At 37.0% G+C, this 18,390-nt stretch overlaps 1 protein-coding gene across 1 annotated transcript in view; it reads left to right on the top strand.

Moving 5' to 3' along the window:
• Positions 1-17,446, top strand: part of LOC106138050 (transcriptional activator cubitus interruptus) — a 97,472-nt gene extending 80,026 nt beyond the window's left edge. Inside the window, exons 5-20 of the mRNA XM_013339064.2 lie at positions 4,689-4,781; positions 4,946-5,149; positions 5,307-5,493; positions 5,766-6,057; positions 6,325-6,519; positions 6,823-6,987; positions 7,278-7,395; positions 7,674-7,849; positions 8,644-8,742; positions 9,449-9,611; positions 9,737-9,857; positions 10,944-11,084; positions 11,615-11,705; positions 12,035-12,205; positions 12,843-12,983; positions 13,455-17,446. Coding sequence (XP_013194518.2) covers positions 4,689-4,781; positions 4,946-5,149; positions 5,307-5,493; positions 5,766-6,057; positions 6,325-6,519; positions 6,823-6,987; positions 7,278-7,395; positions 7,674-7,849; positions 8,644-8,742; positions 9,449-9,611; positions 9,737-9,857; positions 10,944-11,084; positions 11,615-11,705; positions 12,035-12,205; positions 12,843-12,983; positions 13,455-15,638 — 4,541 coding nt within the window. The 3' untranslated portion in view covers positions 15,639-17,446. The remainder of the gene's footprint in view (positions 1-4,688; positions 4,782-4,945; positions 5,150-5,306; positions 5,494-5,765; positions 6,058-6,324; positions 6,520-6,822; positions 6,988-7,277; positions 7,396-7,673; positions 7,850-8,643; positions 8,743-9,448; positions 9,612-9,736; positions 9,858-10,943; positions 11,085-11,614; positions 11,706-12,034; positions 12,206-12,842; positions 12,984-13,454) is intronic.
• Positions 17,447-18,390: the final 944 nt, after the last annotated feature.

Here is an 18,390-nt window from a genome sequence, read left to right as displayed (position 1 = left end):
ATGAAGCAGACAAAGTACTTATAAAATCTCGCGGCATCTAGATAAATCTATGTCTGTGTTTTCGTCTATGATTGCTGATGCTATCTCTTTCTGCTATACCATCCCATTTTTTCCTACTTAACGACCAGGAATAATTGACTCCTGTTTCCAAAATTATCATGAACTGTAAGAGTTCATCTTATATTGGATTTGATGCTTCCCCTATTTTGAGTGGGTCTTAATTAGTGAAGATATAAATTACATTTAAATATTCTGGAATGTTCAATTATCACTTAATTAAGAAGTAACTCTCAGTAAATTTTATTAGTAGATAGTGCTGATAGTACCTACCAGTATTATATACCTATCAAAAAAGTACTTTAAAAATTTTTTTTAAAGAAGAATAATAAAATGCTTTCACAAAACCGCAAGGAAAACTAATATAGCGGCAAGATTTTTTTTAAATAATATGTATATAAATATCATTCTATTTGAATGGCACTATACTGTTAGCTCTGTCTAACCCGCAAATTCTTAAAATGAAGATTTGTAGGCCCCACGGCATACATGCTCTTACTAGACCTTGTCACCATATACTCCAACCTTCTCACTCACACACTGTCATTCACACGCTGCTAACATTGTTATCAGAAATACTTGATGAAAAAGAGATTAATTTCGCAATCGCTACTGTAGATATCTTGATATAACCGAAAAAAGACATTTGACTTAACAAATGGTTCCAACGGACATAATATTCGTTTAGGATGCCTTGATTGATTGAACCACCAAATTTCATACCCAATTTGAAGGAATTAATCACACATTTAATAACCGGCAGCGCCTTTAACCACAGTCCTTAAACCACTTCCAAGGAATCCCATCCAAAAATCAAACAAAAATTGTATGAATAAATCATGGCCCGGCAAAATACTTCGAAAACGACGTTGGAGAGAGATGGCCATCAGGTATATGCATAAGAGTGAAAAAGAAGGCAACGTATTCTGTGTTATAAAATTATGTTGTTAACTTTTTAATTTACATCTTTCTGATGTTAGTTAATCTATTTTAATGTATCGCTTCTTATTATGGCAGAAAATCGTTATGAAAATAGGCCGTTGGAAGAGAAAAGTATAATGGAGATATATCTGTTTTGCTGTATTCTAGACTAGCTGTTGCCCGCAACTCCATTTGCGTGTTATTAGGAATACAAAGGTTAAGGAATTTAATTAAATTTCCGTACATATTACAAAGTAGTCGGTCTCTTTGATTTTCACATCACATGATCTATTATATAATTCCATCATTCAGTCATACAGCTTAACGAGGCCTTTCATTCTTTACGAGACTTGGCTCTGTCTTACCCGTAAGGGATAAAGACGTGATTATATGTATGTATGTTCATCTTTCACCATGCGTTGTTTCGAAGATCTATCACTGCTCTGCCTTTGAAAGTTTCGTACTCGTTTCGCATAAGCGTTAATAATAATGAAATAACTGTAGGCGCTAATTTCAATAGGCAAAATAAGCACAAACACATCTGATGGCCGAACAAAACATTATATTGTATTGCCTAAATATTAACAAACTTATAAAATATAAACCACATAATCTAAAAGTCGGTGAATTCAAAGGTTTATGAATAAAACATCACGCTATTATAACAGTTCGGTTATTATAATTATGGAGTCGGTGATCTATTTTTTGTGACGCCCTTCGTTACATGTCTGTTAGACTACCTGCTATCACTCCGAACCTTTGATTAGAGCATAAAAACCTCGTTAGTAGCCCAAGAATCAGACGCTTTTTTGCAGCCTCAATGTTTTTACTAATCGTTTTATGACATTTGATGGTTTAATAAGTTGGTTTCAGACATTGTAACACTCATGGTGCTCGAATTCGAAAGAATAATTTGTTTTTTATTGTTAGTGTGGTTTTGTTGTATTTTGAGTATTCTATTTTGCAATTCTTTATGGCGATTTTCACACTAATTTGATCTCTATTTTATATATTAAAGCATTTTAAATAAAAATCAATTTTAGTCTGTAAATCAGTAAAGTTAAAATTTGAACTTGCAGTTTCGAAAATTATGACGCTGATGAACTTCACAACAGACATAGTTTTAAGTCAGACTAATTAATTAAGCATAGTTTGATTATTAAAAAACGATATTAATGTATAAATTTGTTGGTAAATAAAAACCAAGGAAGTTAACCATAGACCTAAAAACCACAATCGTGAGACAAGACTTAAATATTATATCTAATACCAACTTGAATATTTAATAGCAGTAAAATACCAAGCGCCATTACAAATTCACATGTAACGCCTTCATCTCGCCGCACATTCGAATAACAACCGAAACTCATAATTTACTAACGCTCATTAGTATACGTGGTAACAAAGTCACAGTCGTCTAAAGACGCCGCCCTCGCAACCATTGACATTCATATTTCAACGCTTAAAGTGACCACGGAACCACTAGACGCCGAAATACTAATTTTACGCCCAATCGCCTCAGATAAGAATTAATACATCAATTCAAAGTCGGTACGTCTAACGAGCAAAAACCAACTCGACCGATATTCAACGATCTAAAAAAGTATTAAGGACAGTTTTCGAATAACCTTTTTGCGCGCGGTTATACCAATGTCGTTAGGGTGACCATCACACTAATGGAATTCGAAATCGAGTTATTTCGTTCGATCGATGATATTTTTTATCAACGACAGACGACATCGCTTCTCACAATGGATGAAGACATAAAAATTCGGGATCCACCGCACCGCGGCGCGTCAAAAGGAGACCACATGCGTTATTTTCGTGTGGTTTTCGAGAAACGTTCTCTCGTCTTATTTTGCTGGTTATTCGGCAAATTGGTGGTCGCTCACGCCTTTGAGCTGGACCTATTATTTTGGGCTAAAATGAGCGCTTTGATCGGAACACCGGCAGAGAACCGTGATCGACAAATCACTAGTGTTTTTTTCTCTTTTGGGTCTGCGCCCTGAGTGTTTGTTTTCGAACGTATCGTATATGATTTAAGAAATTGCTCGGACCCTCGCGGTAAAAGATGACCTGATTGAATCGATTAATTATGTGCAATTACAAGCCATCAATGTTTAAGATTTAATCATTGGGCAGTTAGTGGATACTGTTAGTGCGGCTTCTTTACTTTATTACATACATACATACCTATGGTCACGTCTATATCCCTTGTGGGGTAGGCAGAGCCAATAGTCTTGAAAAGACTGATAGGCCACGTTCAGCTATTTGGTTTAATAATAGAATTAAAATTCAAATAGTAAGAGGTTGCTAGCCCATCGTCTAAAAAGAGAATCCCAAGTTTGTAAGCCTATCCCTTAGTCGCCTTGTACGACATCTATAGGGAAGAGATGGAGTGGTCCTATTCTTTTTTGTATTGGTGCCGGGAACCACACGGCACACTTAACTTTTTTTGTAAATATATTTTTATAATTGGATAATTATATTGTATTAATAATGTGGTGCTTCTACATCTAGATTAGTTGGTACGTTATTTAATTCATTGATAAATTTTATTAGGTAAGTCTCAAATAATTTGTGATACTGTTCAGTCATCCAAAAATAAAGGTTGTCTTAAAATGGTTATATGTTCTTTATACATTAAAATTCGAACCGGATTTAAGCATACCTAGTTTTATTGCATACCTATAAAAATGTCACTTCTCGGGAGGGGTAGGCAGAGACTACATCTTTCCTCTTACCATGTTCTATCGGTATACTGTCGGTTTTAGACGAGCTCTCACCAGAGCGTCCTCATTGTGTTTAACTTAATGCAGGTGACTGGTAGAACTCACTAACTCTACCAAAAGCATCAGTTCCATAAGTTCGAGCATATAGTATCCAGTTTTCAGAAGTGTGATCTTAAACTGTCCTGTGTACCATTCGACAAGTATAAATAACTGTGTACAATTTTTATGCCAAATTCGCAATATTTTTCAAAGCATGAATAGATTAAAATCTCTATAAATAAAATCGTAACGTTTACACGACGGGTGTCCAATTATCTCGGACATATTAGGACAGTCCAAATTAAGTCGCTGATAATATGTTTTCGAGAAATAGACCATAAAACACATACATGGCGATTATTTATCGCCGCTCTGCGTTAAGTAGGCAGTTTGTATTCAAACTGGTTTTGTTGACATCTCAATTTGCAATAGACCAAACTGGAATATTGATATTGCACGCGAAATTGTACAATGTTGTGCAGTATTACATGTAATAAAGCTGTAATTTATTAATAAGGTTCTTAAGTTATTTCTGTAAAATTATTTCATCTGAATTGTGCGAGTTTTTGTTAATATGATTGATTCAGTCTACTATTTGATCAAACATATTTGGAAAAAGATCTGATATATAATATAGGCTTACGCACAAATATTAAACAATAAGGTAAATTTTCAATAAAACTGCGTATTAAAATAAATATTCATATAAAGACCGTTTAAAACATCTAAATTACAACTGAAGAGTTAAGAAGTAACAAAAGTAATAAAAAAAAACGTAACATTTTTGTTCTTTTAAGATCTTTGGCTACCAAGCCGGTAAAGAACGATATATAATTTACCAACAAGACTCAAGTATCGTGCGTGATTATTGGCAAAAAAAAAATTTGGTACATGATCTATATGTTCTTATGATTGAAATTTAATTTCTGTTCGTTTCAGGTCTAGAATACCTAAGTGCTGCACGCAGTCTTCATCCAGAATTGCACGCGGGCAGCACCCTCGCCAGTCAAGACTTCCAACTTAGTTTAGAAGGTAACTTCACTGAGAACAATAATAATAGTGAAGCCTTTATTTATCGAAAAATTAAATATTTCAAAAAGAAACACATACTTAATAGAAAAATTTGGCTGTCTGAGAAGGGCCTGAAGATTTCGTTCATTTGATACGATGCATTATGAAAACATAATATTTTTCAGGTTCAAGAATCGCCTCCCCGACCAGATTAAGACTATCTGGAGGTGCTCTAGGAGCATCGGCTAACCGCAAGCGAGCGGTGTCATGGAGTCCATACTCCGCTGAGTCTTTGGACTTGGCCGCCGTCATCAGAGCTTCGCCTGCCAGTTTGGCTGTCAGAGCGCCTTCGGCTGCCTCCACGGGGAGCTATGGTCACCTTAGTGCTGGTAACTTTTCCCATATCATCTCCTCAAAAATATACTTCTACCTAATTGCGTCATTAACAATAGACTTCACAGATGATAACAAAGTTGCCCAAACCTCAAGGAAGAAATCTAACAACTAAAATATTTTGGTTTCTAAATGTATATTTTTCAATTCCAGGGGCAATATCACCAGCTCTATCTCTTTCCCACGCGTCGCTCGCGCAGCAGCTCCTAGCGCGTGGGGGAGTGGTCGGGGGGAGCGGGGTGCTGGCGGGAGGGATGCTGCTGGACCCTGCGCACCAGCAAGCGGCGGCTGCGGCGGCGCAACATGCCGCGCATGCGCATCTGGTCGCCGGCATTCATAGGTATGTAGGTTCTTTGACTACCTGTTGTATAAGTAGTTATGTTCTTGAGCGTGTTTGTTTATCATCATAATTTATGTAGACTATCTTAACAGAAGGGCTGCCCTTCACACTCACTCATAGGAAAAAATGTGGTTTGCACAGAAATCAGAATTCGTTCAGATTATATACGATTTCAGTGACTGTTGGTAAATTTTTACAAGACCGCTGTCTAGTCCAAATAATAACAATGCAATACTTCCCTAATTACATAATTTGTACTATGATATTTCCAGATCTCACATATCATCTCCGACGCAACTCTTGATGGGTCCCGTGGACATCCGGTCAGGACTGACCCTCGATGGCACCCCCCCTCAGCACCTCCAGCAGCCACAACAGCAGCCCGAAGTCACCAGCGTCATGGAAGCAGACAGCTCTAACATCCAGAGAAAATCTCCGCCAAGTGTTATGAACAGGGAGATATACAGTAACAAACCTCTGTCTGCTGCCGCTGAGAGCACGGTCCATGATGGGCTGGACTCGAAGGATGAACCAGGGGATTTTATTGAAACTAATTGTCATTGGGTAGGTGGTAAAGAAAATTTGTAATATTTTAGTGATTGACTTAACAACCTGTGTTCCTGCTTGTTTCATCCCGTTGAATTTTGAAGAGTAAATCTATACGAACATAGTGTCTGTAGCTTAGAACACTAACTAAGAACTGATAATTAAATTTCTGACTGCATTGTCAGTTGTGTGATGATAAATAGATAAACAGATAGGTCATGAAAGTTTGTGGATAAAGATGATAAAAGATAGTATTACTTATTGATATATTGTAATACTTTTCAGGTGGATTGTAAGCTGGAATTTCCAACCCAAGACGATTTGGTCAGGCATATCAACACAGACCACATACACGCCAGCAAGAAGGCGTTCGTCTGCCGCTGGGTCGGCTGCTCCAGGGATGAGAAACCCTTCAAAGCTCAGTACATGCTGGTGGTGCATATGAGGAGGCATACTGGGGAGAAACCTCATAAGTGTACTGTAAGTAAATACAGTTTTGTCATTCTATTATTATAATCTGTGCTCCCTCTGAGCCAGACTCGGAGCCCTCGAAAGACCACGATCCAAATGTGTGCATCAGGCAATTATTGTCAGCAGTCTGACCTCCGTGTTAATACCTGAAAAAATCATGAGCAGATTGGAACATGACTCCACATGATTTTCCATTTTCCGATTTCTTACTCCACTTTTGTCTTTGCAAAATTATGCCATGTCAGGACTTTTTGGTGAACATTATTATATTCTTTTCTATAAGTTTGGATGAATATAAATTTTTACTTCCAGTTTGAAGGTTGCTGTAAAGCGTACTCCCGATTGGAGAACCTGAAGACCCATTTACGGAGTCACACCGGAGAGAAACCCTACACATGCGAGTACCCTGGGTGTGCGAAAGCTTTTTCCAATGCTAGCGACCGGGCGAAGCACCAGAACAGAACACACAGCAATGAGGTTTTTGTCAATTTCTTACTTATTATTGTCAGGGATATGTACAGAAAATATTTGCAATTTGCAATTGCTTTTAAATAAATTTTACTAATAAAAAAAATATTTATTTATATATCATCCTTTACTGTTAAATATGTTATATTTTCCACTTATCTGACGTTGATTCCCTCATACTCAATTTTATTATAGTTCGTCCTACCACTGATAAAAAGATCTGCTTAGGACGGGAAGTAATGAATTAAAAAGACCAATGAGCTAGATGACAGGGATGACCTATTAACTTTTAATTCCAGAAACCTTACGTGTGCAAAGCGCCAGGATGCACAAAAAGATATACTGATCCCTCGTCCTTAAGAAAACACGTCAAGACGGTCCACGGAGCGGAGTTCTACGCCAGCAAGAAGCACAAAGGTACGATATTATTTAATAAAGTACTAAAAAGTTTTCCGATTCCAATCAAGCTCAAGCTTGAAATCTTTGGAGGTAGTACCATAAAGATAAGGAAACGATCACTGATTATGACCACATCTAGGTCAATTTGCTTATGGCAATCTCATCAAGTCGCACATTTCCAGCGGCCTCAAGAAGCATAACACTATCGTTGGTATGTCAGGTGGACCGAGAATCCCAAATCAGAAAGAACCATCTCACCTATTTATGATGATAAAACATTTATTTTATTGAAACAGGATGCAGTAGAGGAGACGATTCCGCTGAATCCGGTGGGGGTGGAGCAGGATCCTCGCCTCGATCGGAAGAAGGAGGGGTTCCCATTGGAGTGAGAGGGCACACCTCGTCTGCTTCAGTCAAGAGTGAAAGCCCAGCTTCTCCACTGCCTTTGGGTCTACATACGCCGGCACATCAGGTTTTTTACAAAAGAGAATATGCTTAATTATTGTATGCTTATTGTCAATATGATTTTAAGAAATTCAAAATTTATCGCAGCAGCGTTACAATAAAGCAGAAAAATATATTTCAAAATCGTTTTAGAGTTTTATCAACCAATGATTAAACAAAATGTTTTTTTTAGAATAGATTCAGCCTAATTTTAAGTACCAGAATGTGGTTTCTGGTGATTATTAGTTAAGCATTCCGTTGGTCAAGCTGAAACAAGTCAAAATTCGTTATAGATTACAGTTTAGTGAATAGGCTACATTAGGTATTCACAAGAGTAGTAAAAACTATATGACTTATATGCCCAAAAACAATACAATTTTGACCCCAGTTTTACAGAATATGTAAAAAATTATTTTAAAAAGTTTGCAGGCAAAGTCTTTTTTTACATTAGAAGTAAAATAAATAACGCCCCAAATGAAATCACAGAAACATGAAACGTTATTAATAAATAATCTGACAAAATCAAAACTGGAGACTGTATTAATAAAGAGCATTCAATATTAATACTCAAGGAATAAATTAATGATTATGATTAACCAAAATATTTCTGGAACTCAGGACATAGTCAACGCTTTTGATAATTTCTTGTCTATGTTTAGCTGGATGGTTTAATGATGATATTGAGGAAAATATTACATGGTAGTTAAATCACGGCCGTTTCTTAGAGGGGAGTTACTGGCTACATCTTTTCACTTCTTGCATACTTCCGATATAATATGACTATAAGAAAACGTGATCATTAAATGATTTATTGCCTTCCAGCTTTCTGCACAATGCGGCGGCGACATCGACTTCGGAGGAGCTGGTTTAGGTGGCTTCAGTGACGAGAATGGAGCTCCTTATTTCAGACTTGATGGAGAGGTATTTTTCTCTCTAATACTCGACGTGGCCTTTCAGTCTTTTGATGACTGTTGGCTCTGTCTAACCCGCAAGGGATATAGACATGATTATACATTTATGTATAAAGAGCTTGTATGAAAAGAGTTATGAATGTGGATGAAGCGAAGGAAGTGTGCAGAGATCGTGGCAAGTGGAAAGAGGTAGTCTCTGCCTACCCCTCCGGGAAAGAGGCGTAATTGTATGTATGTATGTATGTATACATTTATGTTTATGTGTTAGATTGTTAATGGTAGTTAGGAAATAACAGTCTTTAGCCAACTCTCTACGACATGAGTCGGTAGGGTTTGACTTACCTACTTTTCAAATAGTTTGTCGGGACGAATAGCGAGGAGGATCGCTAGGCGCCGCACGTGTCCATAAAATATTTTACTTACTTGCAATTTCGTTTCGAACTATTAACAAGATATATTAGTCAGCTTTTATTTTATCGCCTCTAAGAGAACCTTCCGGAGACCTGTATCTACCTATTATCAATTAAGTTAAAAGTTCCTTTTATGTATTTTTTATAAATAAATTGTAATGCAAACCGTTACCGTAATCTACTTAAATTGGCACTTTGGTCAGTCTCACACCAATCTCAGAATTTCTTGAAGCCGTTCCATTTTAATCCTATCACCAATTCGTTTTTAGAAAGGCAATCAGAACTTATATGTTTTTCCTCTCCCAGGTTGAACAAGAAGTGGTTGGCGAAGTGGGCCAACTACCACTGATGCTTCGTGCCATGGTCGCTATAGGGGAGCCTCGGGCTCACCACCACACGCCTAGATTCGGGCACAAGATGGGCATCGGAAGGGCATTGATGCCCCCGGGACATGCTGATGTAGGAGGAGGTAATTATAGATGAATCTCAATTTGAGCAGATGAGTGGGAACCATCTGCCTTACTAGTTTTCAACAATACTTTTGCTTAGGAATTCGCTGTGACGTAAGAAATTATTTATTTATTCTACCACCAGGTGGCGTGCCAGGTAGAACTGAGGTTGGCAATACCAATGTGGCTGTTGAGCTGAAGACTCTAGCCCCAAACGCAAGGCGGGACTCCGGAATCTCGTCGGGAAGCAGTTTGTATAGCGCCAGGTAATTTGTCTTCGTCCTTTATACAATACAATACAAATTATCTTTTTTGCCAATAAAAATACATATGTAGTAGAAACATACATTATGAATATGTTGCCCAAAGGCGGACCGCCTTACCGCTAAGCAATATCTTCCAGCCAACCTTTGGGTAGTGAAAGGTAAAACATAAAACCGGGTGGGCAGCATACCTAACAGATATTAGTATATAATAAATAAACTACATACATAAACTATAAATATAAACTTACACAGACTACATACAATAAATAAAATAATACACACAATAAATAAATACGTAGTCAATATACCTTTATAAAATAGCTTGATATGAATATAATTATGGACAAAGTTATGAAGATAGTTCTCCTTCAAGTTCGTTTTAATGGTAACTATTGTTTGTGAGGTGCGTATGTCAACGGGTACTTAGAGTTAGAGTAGGCTGCAAACATATTGATAGGAGCATTGAGGCTAGGGGAATTACACTACGGGAAATGTGACTGTTTGAAATTCTGATGAAAAGAGGTGAAGCGCTCTTTGAGATAATGAGGAGTAAAAGGAATGAAAAGTACAGAAAAAAACAGTGTGAGAATGGGATAGTTGCGACGAAGCCTGATTGGAAGCCACTTGAGTTTTGCACGGAAAGAGAAGATTTTATCATATTTGCGTAAGCCTAATATGAACCTGATACAGGAATTTTGAAGGCGCTCAAGTTTATTAAGTATATCTTCAGAAAGATTGAGATACCATGAGTCAGCAAAGGAAAGGAAAGAGTAATTAATGACTGGGAATGAAATGAAATGAATGAAAATTTTAAGTCTTATGAGTTATCTTGCTAGAGCGAATTTATTCCTGCTAACTTCCGCCACTTGCGTGTACCATGAGGGCCGACAGTCAAAGAGAACACCATAATTTTTGACCCTTTCGCACGAGTATACACGAGTTAACCAACATTTTTCTAAAATGTTCTCATAAACTGGAAATTTACCAGAAGCTGCTTTTGCAAATAGATCAGTAATTAATAACCAAAATCCTAAATCATAGCGTAGAAATGTTTATTCTTACAAATACCTGAATATTATCTTGCAGGTCATCGGACATATCTAGAAAGAGCAGTCAAGCATCAGTAGTATCTGGGGCTGTAGCCACTACGACAGGAGTCGCGACACAGAGACTAGTCACCCAGCACACTGCCGTCTATGACCAGCTGTCTCCAGACAGCAGTCGAAGGTATGTAAGCTGTAAATTCAAGATGCGTAACTGATCTTGCAGTGAAGTTTAAAGAAGATAGACAATTACCAATTCTAACCGGTCAAGGTGCGAGGTTCTTGGAGGTTTTTACCCAAGTGATCATTTTCCTCCTGGCATAAATTCCACTTTCATCCTCACCTCAGGAGAGGAGTAGTAGGCCTTTTGTTCATAATCTTAGATTGGGTAAGTCAGATATTTACGCGAAGCGATTACCACGCATCCTTGGTAGAAAGAAAGAGAATCTCTTAAATTTATAAATGAATGAATGTCTGATTGGCCACATTCAGCTGTATGATTCTATGATGGAATTCAAATAGTGACAGGTTGCTAGTCCATCGCCTACAAGAGGAATCCCAAGTTTTTTTGCTAAAGTTAAAAAAATGGGAGGTTCTATTCTAAAGAGCCGGAAACGACACGGCACTGAAGTCTTATATTACATAGTTTAAATAAGGGATAGTATACCATTTTATATTTTTGTTACAGTATAACATTTCATATTTTTGTTTTAGATCTAGTCAAGTATCTTGCTTAGGGTATGCTCCAGCGCCTTCGTCAGCTCTTGCTGCTGTACAAGCCGTTAGAACATCCCAAGGCAACCAGGTAATTATAAACCTTAGCCTTCTAGCGATACTCCTAGACCTAGTGGTGTTTTGCACCTGTCGAAGAGAAATGAGTTTAGATATTGGAAAGAAATTAAACATTTAATGACCTTAGAATATGATGATGATATGCGAGTAATGGACTTAAATCTAAAGATGCCGAAAACTAGACAAAGGGAGAGAGAGAGAGAGAGATCAGAGGCGGGCTAACAGTGGAGGGTAAAACCGGGAAAATTCAAAAATTAAAGAGAGCTAAGATTGATACTAAACTATTTAACAAGAACGACTTGACAGTTCAATATATATATATATATATAATTTTCATTTCAGGCGGTTCTCCTACGAGGGGTGACTTGTTCCGAAGTCAGGGCTGAGGAGTTAGCCCTCGAGCTTGACCCCAACGTTCAAGTTAAAGAGGAAGCGAGGAGATTATCTGAGCAGTCCAACCTTAGTGACCAAACCCAGGCCTACCAGGCGTATCCTTGCCCAACTGATGATGTGGTGAATACAATTTTAATATAAAATTTGAATGAATGTAATTCATAGGTCGCCTACTCATCTTAATTCGCATTTTTTGAAAACCAACATGATGCTTTTTCCGTGGTTTTGTCTTTAGTATTAACCATACAAGTTGTTAAATAGAAACATAGTGGTGTCCCACAAGGTAGCGTACTTGAATATCATACATTATGAATGAAGGCAATGTCGAAAGCAAAGCCAAAGCCCTTCATCGATAAAAAAAATAGACTAACAATTTTTCGAAATTATTTATGTGCACTTTTCTTGAATCATGATCTTGATTGAACGATTTATAAAAGTGCCTTGTGTTACCCGGCACCACTCCCAAAAAGAATAGGAAAGAAAATAGAAAAAGAACCATTCCTTCTTGTTCTCATGGACGTTGTAAAAGGCGGCTAAGGGATAGGCTTATAAACTTGGTATTCCGATGGGCTAACAATCTGTCACTATTTTAATCTTACAAGACTGTCGGCTCTGTCTACTTTGCAAGAGCTATCGACGTGATTATATGAACGAAAAAAAGGAAAAATTTGTCGATTAATTATATAGTTAAACAATTTTTCATGCCATTTTTCATGCCAATATAATGGAGTTTCTAAATGGCAATGACATGTTCTAGGTTGATCCTTCGTTCCCCTTCAAGACGGAAGACGAACATGATACAGTGACATACAAGGACTCCCGTTCTAACTCCACTTCCACCGTGGTTGTCACCACTGCACAGGTCCACCATCCCAACCAAGAAGTTAATCTGGAACAGGTAAAATATACGAATAACCTGGTTATCAATTCATTTCAAAAGTGCCCGAAACCGCCGAGCTTGCATGAAGAGAGTTATGAATGTGGATGAAGCAAAGGAAGTATGCAGGGATCGTGGCAAGTGGAAAGAGGTAGTCTCTGCCTACCCCTCCGGGAAAGAGGCGTGAGTTTATGTATGTATGTATGTATGTATCAATTCATTTTTAACATTTGCAATTATTTTTACTGTTACTGATTTTAAACTTTCTAGTTGAATACTATTACTATTTATAAATAATACCGACTTACTCGGTGACCACGGATCATTAGAAACGTCCGAAACAAATAAAAAAAGTTACATGCGCGTTGTATTCTGACTGTTATCCTAAAAATTTAATTATTATTATTTTATATTGATGTATTTAGCTTCAAAAGGGAATCCAATCGATATGCGAAAATAGTGAAGCTTATTAACGTTATTGTTAATTTGCAGGTTGCTGAAGGTGAAATGGTGGAGAACAAGCTGGTGATACCAGATGAAATGATGCAATATCTTAACCAATCAATATTGGGAACCGAATCGGTAGCACCAGCTAAAACTGACTCCACCAACGCACCGGAATCCAACGCAGCCAACAAGGACAATGACCTCGCTACCAAAGAACGTGACATCCAAAACACAAACAATTCCAGTGATAAAATCGGTGATGTAGCAACCAGTGACGATTCCCTACTTAAAAATCTAGGTGCCATAGGAAGTGATCTCAATATAAGTGATATTCCAGTTGATTTAAGATCATTAGACGTTAGCATGTCTGGTAATAGTGGCTCCTTATTAGCTACAAAATCTCCTGATGATAAAATAACTTTACAAGAACAAGTAATACCTGAAAATGCTGAAAAATGTGAACAAGACTACAAACCAGTTACAAGTAATGTTTCAACAAATCCATTGCAGTCATTAAATGTTTCAACGAATCCATTACAGTCATTACAGAGTATGGCGGCAAATCAGACGGAGCAATCTAATAGGATGAGAGTCAATTCACTATCTCAGAAGCAAAATTCCATGAATTCTAAAACTATTGTTATGAATAATCAAACAATAATGAGCCCACAAGGTCTACCACACAGTATGATGAGTCCCCAAAGTCTTCCTCATAGTGCAATGTCTCCTCGGAGTATAATGAGTCCACACAATTTACCCAATAACGTGATGAGCCCTCCAAGTGTTTACAACGTTATGAGTCCACAAAGCGTAATGAGTGTAATGTCGCCGCAATACAGTGCTATGAGTCCACAGAGTATGCAAAGTTTAATGAGTCCTCAAATGGCGCCAAATCAAATAGTGATGAGCCCTAGGCACAGTAATATCGGCAGTCCATTATCTCAAAATATGTCAAGTCCTATGGTTAATATGGCAAGTTCTGTGTCACAAAATATAGCGAGTCCTATGAGTCATGGTATGCCGAGTCCTATGCATCCCGGATTACAAAATTCAATGGCCCAAAATGTAACCAATCAAATGGTTCAAAACATTCCTAATGTGCCTATGAACTCTCCTGTTGGTCAGAATCAAAACATGATGAACGTAAACTTTAATCAAAATCAACAAATGCAAGGTGCACCACCGAATTATATGAATAATCGGCAAAATTGCAATTCAAAAGTACCTATTAGAAATAACGTTCCTAATCAATACCCAAACCAAAATTACAATCCAGTTCCTCCTTATCCAATGCAGCAAAATCAAATTCCACAACAAAATGTTAACATGCACAACCACAATATGCAGCAAATGCAACAATACCCAGTTATGCAACAGTATAATCAAAATCAGATGCCAGTGATGCACCAGATGCCTCAAAACTCGAACATGGCGTATAACAACCAGGTGACAAACTATCATCAGCAGTCTGTCCAGTACCACAATCAAAACAATCAAATACATCCTTTACAGATGTCTAGGTCATCAGGGATGAGTGTAGACAATAGTGGTAACATGAGTAGAGGGACGATGAACAACTATTGTGAGCAGCAGAATCAAATGCAAAATCAGTTTAATCAGAATATGCAATACCCTCAACCACCTCCACCTTACAACCCAGTAGTAAATGCTGCTAATGTAATGGGCCCACCGCCTCCGAAGAACAATCATCAGTACAACCAAGCTATGATGAACAATAATCAATATTACAACCACCAGAGGCCTTACAATCAATGGGACTACCCAGGCAACCAATTCAATAAGCACAACGTCCAAAAGTCCGTTCAAAATTCAGTAAACATGTCCACTGGTAGCCAAAAACCTAATGGCACTCGGATGTCTATGAATTGTAACCAAATAGCGAAGAATGGCGACCAGACAGACTGCAGCATGAATAGTTTGAGAGGACAGAACAACCAAGCAGATGTTCAGGTGTGGGACATCTCGCAATCACAGATAGAAGCTACGAATGGAAGAAAGAAAAATCAGAATCAGAGTAGCACAATGCGTCAGGAAACTTACCAGAGGACGTTGGAATACGTGGAGAATTGTGAAAATTGGAAGAGCTCAGAAATGGTGTCCAGTAGCACCCACCCGCCCCAAGGAGGTGATAATATGGTTGTGAACGATCTCCAAACTTCATTGTCTTCGTTTTATGAAGAAAACCAGTACCTCCAATTGATCCAGTAAGTTGTGTTAGGTCGTGTAAGCTTATTTTTGTCTAAGTATTTTGGTGCTGAAAATGTCATGTTTTTGTTATAGTTCATTATGTGCCAAATCACATTCATTATTTTCTATGTTCCCAGAATAACCTCTATATGTGCATATTATAAATATTTTGCCCATAAATATAATTAAACGTTTTGTGAAACAATTCTTGATATGTAGAAAATGAGGAATGTAGAAATTCTTTGACGGAGACTGACTATTTTTAAAATTATACTAATGGTAGTAAATTAATCATCCGCTTTGCAAAAGACACGTACATAGATGGGTACAGTGTAAATATTGTTAATGTTGCTATTAAGTCTTCCACGAGTAAAATTATTATTAGAATAAGCTTTTTCTTAAGTACAGTCAATCGCATATAAAGAGGCGAATTTGCATTGAATTTGGGTCGGTTAATGTGCTGTTGACTGTTAATTTACGAATTAATTTAAAGTGCCTTTTAATTAGTGGGCAACATAGAAAAGGATACCATCTTCGTTTGGTTGATGGTATAGTTTTCTATGTGGCCCCGTGTACATGTACATAAAACCTTTGTCAACAAGGGATAATATCAGTGCCTCTGAAATTGTTTACCCTTCGGTAAAATTATGACTTTAGTATTTACGAACTTGGCTTATGTAATTTAGAAATTTTGAGATTATTAGTCATTAAGGAATTTAATTGAAAAGTTGTACAAAGTAGATTTTTTCTAGAATTTTTACAGTGTTGTTGGAATTTTGGAATTAGTGTTACTTAATTTTAGTTTTATAAATCAGAATGTAATTAAAGCAATACGAACTTATTGTTATTAAACAGAGAATCTCTTAGTTTAGACTTTTATGAGATTACTAGTATTAAGAACTTCAGCCTTATTCATAAAAAATCCTATGTCTCTTAAGATTCTTTGACGGAGCCTGTGTCTGTTAAGAACGGATTAACTAAGACGTTGATTATGATTAGAGCAGTGCCTTAAATTTTGTTATTCATAAAACCGTGAATCGTTAAGTCGTGTCTCAGTTAAGCATCTCTTATTTATTTTTACCCAGGCAACATCGTGGTAGTTTTTATCTTTAGTGGTTTATTTTATCTGGTATTGTTCTTACAAAAAGAAAGAAGTAATGAATGTCACTGCTACTTTCTTTGACTTCAATACTTAATTTTTTACCAAACATTTATAAATAGTTAAGTTTCTTTGTTGCGTTTTGTTTTTAGGTAAGTTGTAAATTGGTAGCCGTATGAACAGTGTACTAATTAATTCCGGTTTTTTTTTCGACCACTCCATCTCTTTCCCATGGATGTCGTAAAACGCTACTAAGAGATAGGCTTATAAACTTGGGATTCTTCTTTTAGGCGACAGACCAGCAACCTGTGTTTGAATCTCAATTCTATCATTATGCTTTATCAGTCTTTTTAAGACTGTTGGCTTTGTCTACCCCGCAAGAGATATGGACGTGATTATATGTATATGTGTATGTATAATATTTTGTTTGACCACTTCTTAAGCAACAAAGCTTTAGCCCTTAAATAAGCGTCCGAAGCTGTTTAACTAACAGCAATTTAAGACACTGTTTAAGAAGATGTTTAACTCTGAACAGCATTTATTAATACGATTTCTCTTAAGTATGACTTAAAGTGTGTTTGGAAATTTAAATAACGTTTATGAATAAGGCTGTGTAGATAAATTTTATTTAATGAAATGAAAACGCACAAATAAATGTAATAGAATGAAAGTACTGTATTTTGTAATAAATTATTGTTTTATACTGTTTTTAAGATTACGCCGAGACATTGTGTCGATATTTTAATAAAACTATTAAATTCTCTTATAAATAAATAAATAGCCGCTTTATTATTTGTCCACTTTGTTGAGAGTCCCCGACAGGAAACTTAATTTTTCCATCAACAGTAGTTAGTGGTACAGTAGTTGAGGCAACCAACTCGTAAGCAAGAGTTATCAAGTTCGATCCTCAATGAAGCAATGTGTCATTCACTATACTAAAATTTTTGAATTTTGAATCACTCATGACTTGTTTGCATATTTGGGAAACTGAACGTGTAACCAAGATGATTGTAAATAAGTAATTAAACTTAAAACAACCTGTTTTAGAATCGCTCATGATCATAATTATTCATAAATACCTACTCATAACATCATCATTCAAGATTTCTAATCGGTGAGGAAGATCGAATACAGAAAGAAGTCTTAGTCTCCAAGATTTAGTATACCTACATACACATACATATGATCACGTCTATATCCCTAGCGGGGTAGACAAAGCCACCAGTCTTGAAAAGACTGATAGGCCACGCTCAGCTGTTTGGCTAAGTGATAGAATTGAGATTCAAATAGTGACAGGTTGCTAGCCCATCGCCTAAAAGAAGAATCCCAAGTTTATAAGCCTATCCCTTAGTCGCCTTTTACGACATCCGTGGGAAAGAGATGGAGTGGTCCTATTCTTTTTTGAAATGGTGCCGGGAACCACACGGCACATTTAGTATACCACTTGAAAAAATATTGGATAGCTTAATACTTTCAATTCACAACAGCATTCTGAGAATAGCTCTGTCGTTACATACCGCGCTGTGACGTCATCACATCGAAATAACCATATTATTTCGGATGTTGCCAGCACTTGGTATCAATAAAATAGACGCGTTAAAAATGACCAAGCTCGAGGCGGGAATTGTCTATTGGTTTCTTTAAAGAGGACCAATGCAAACTTTTTCTTCATCG

This window comes from Amyelois transitella, chromosome 25, assembly GCF_032362555.1.
Source record: "Amyelois transitella isolate CPQ chromosome 25, ilAmyTran1.1, whole genome shotgun sequence".
NCBI lineage: Eukaryota > Metazoa > Arthropoda > Insecta > Lepidoptera > Pyralidae > Amyelois > Amyelois transitella.
The sequence above is the reverse complement of the archived record's forward strand: the minus strand, read 5'-3'. Positions and strand labels throughout refer to the sequence as shown.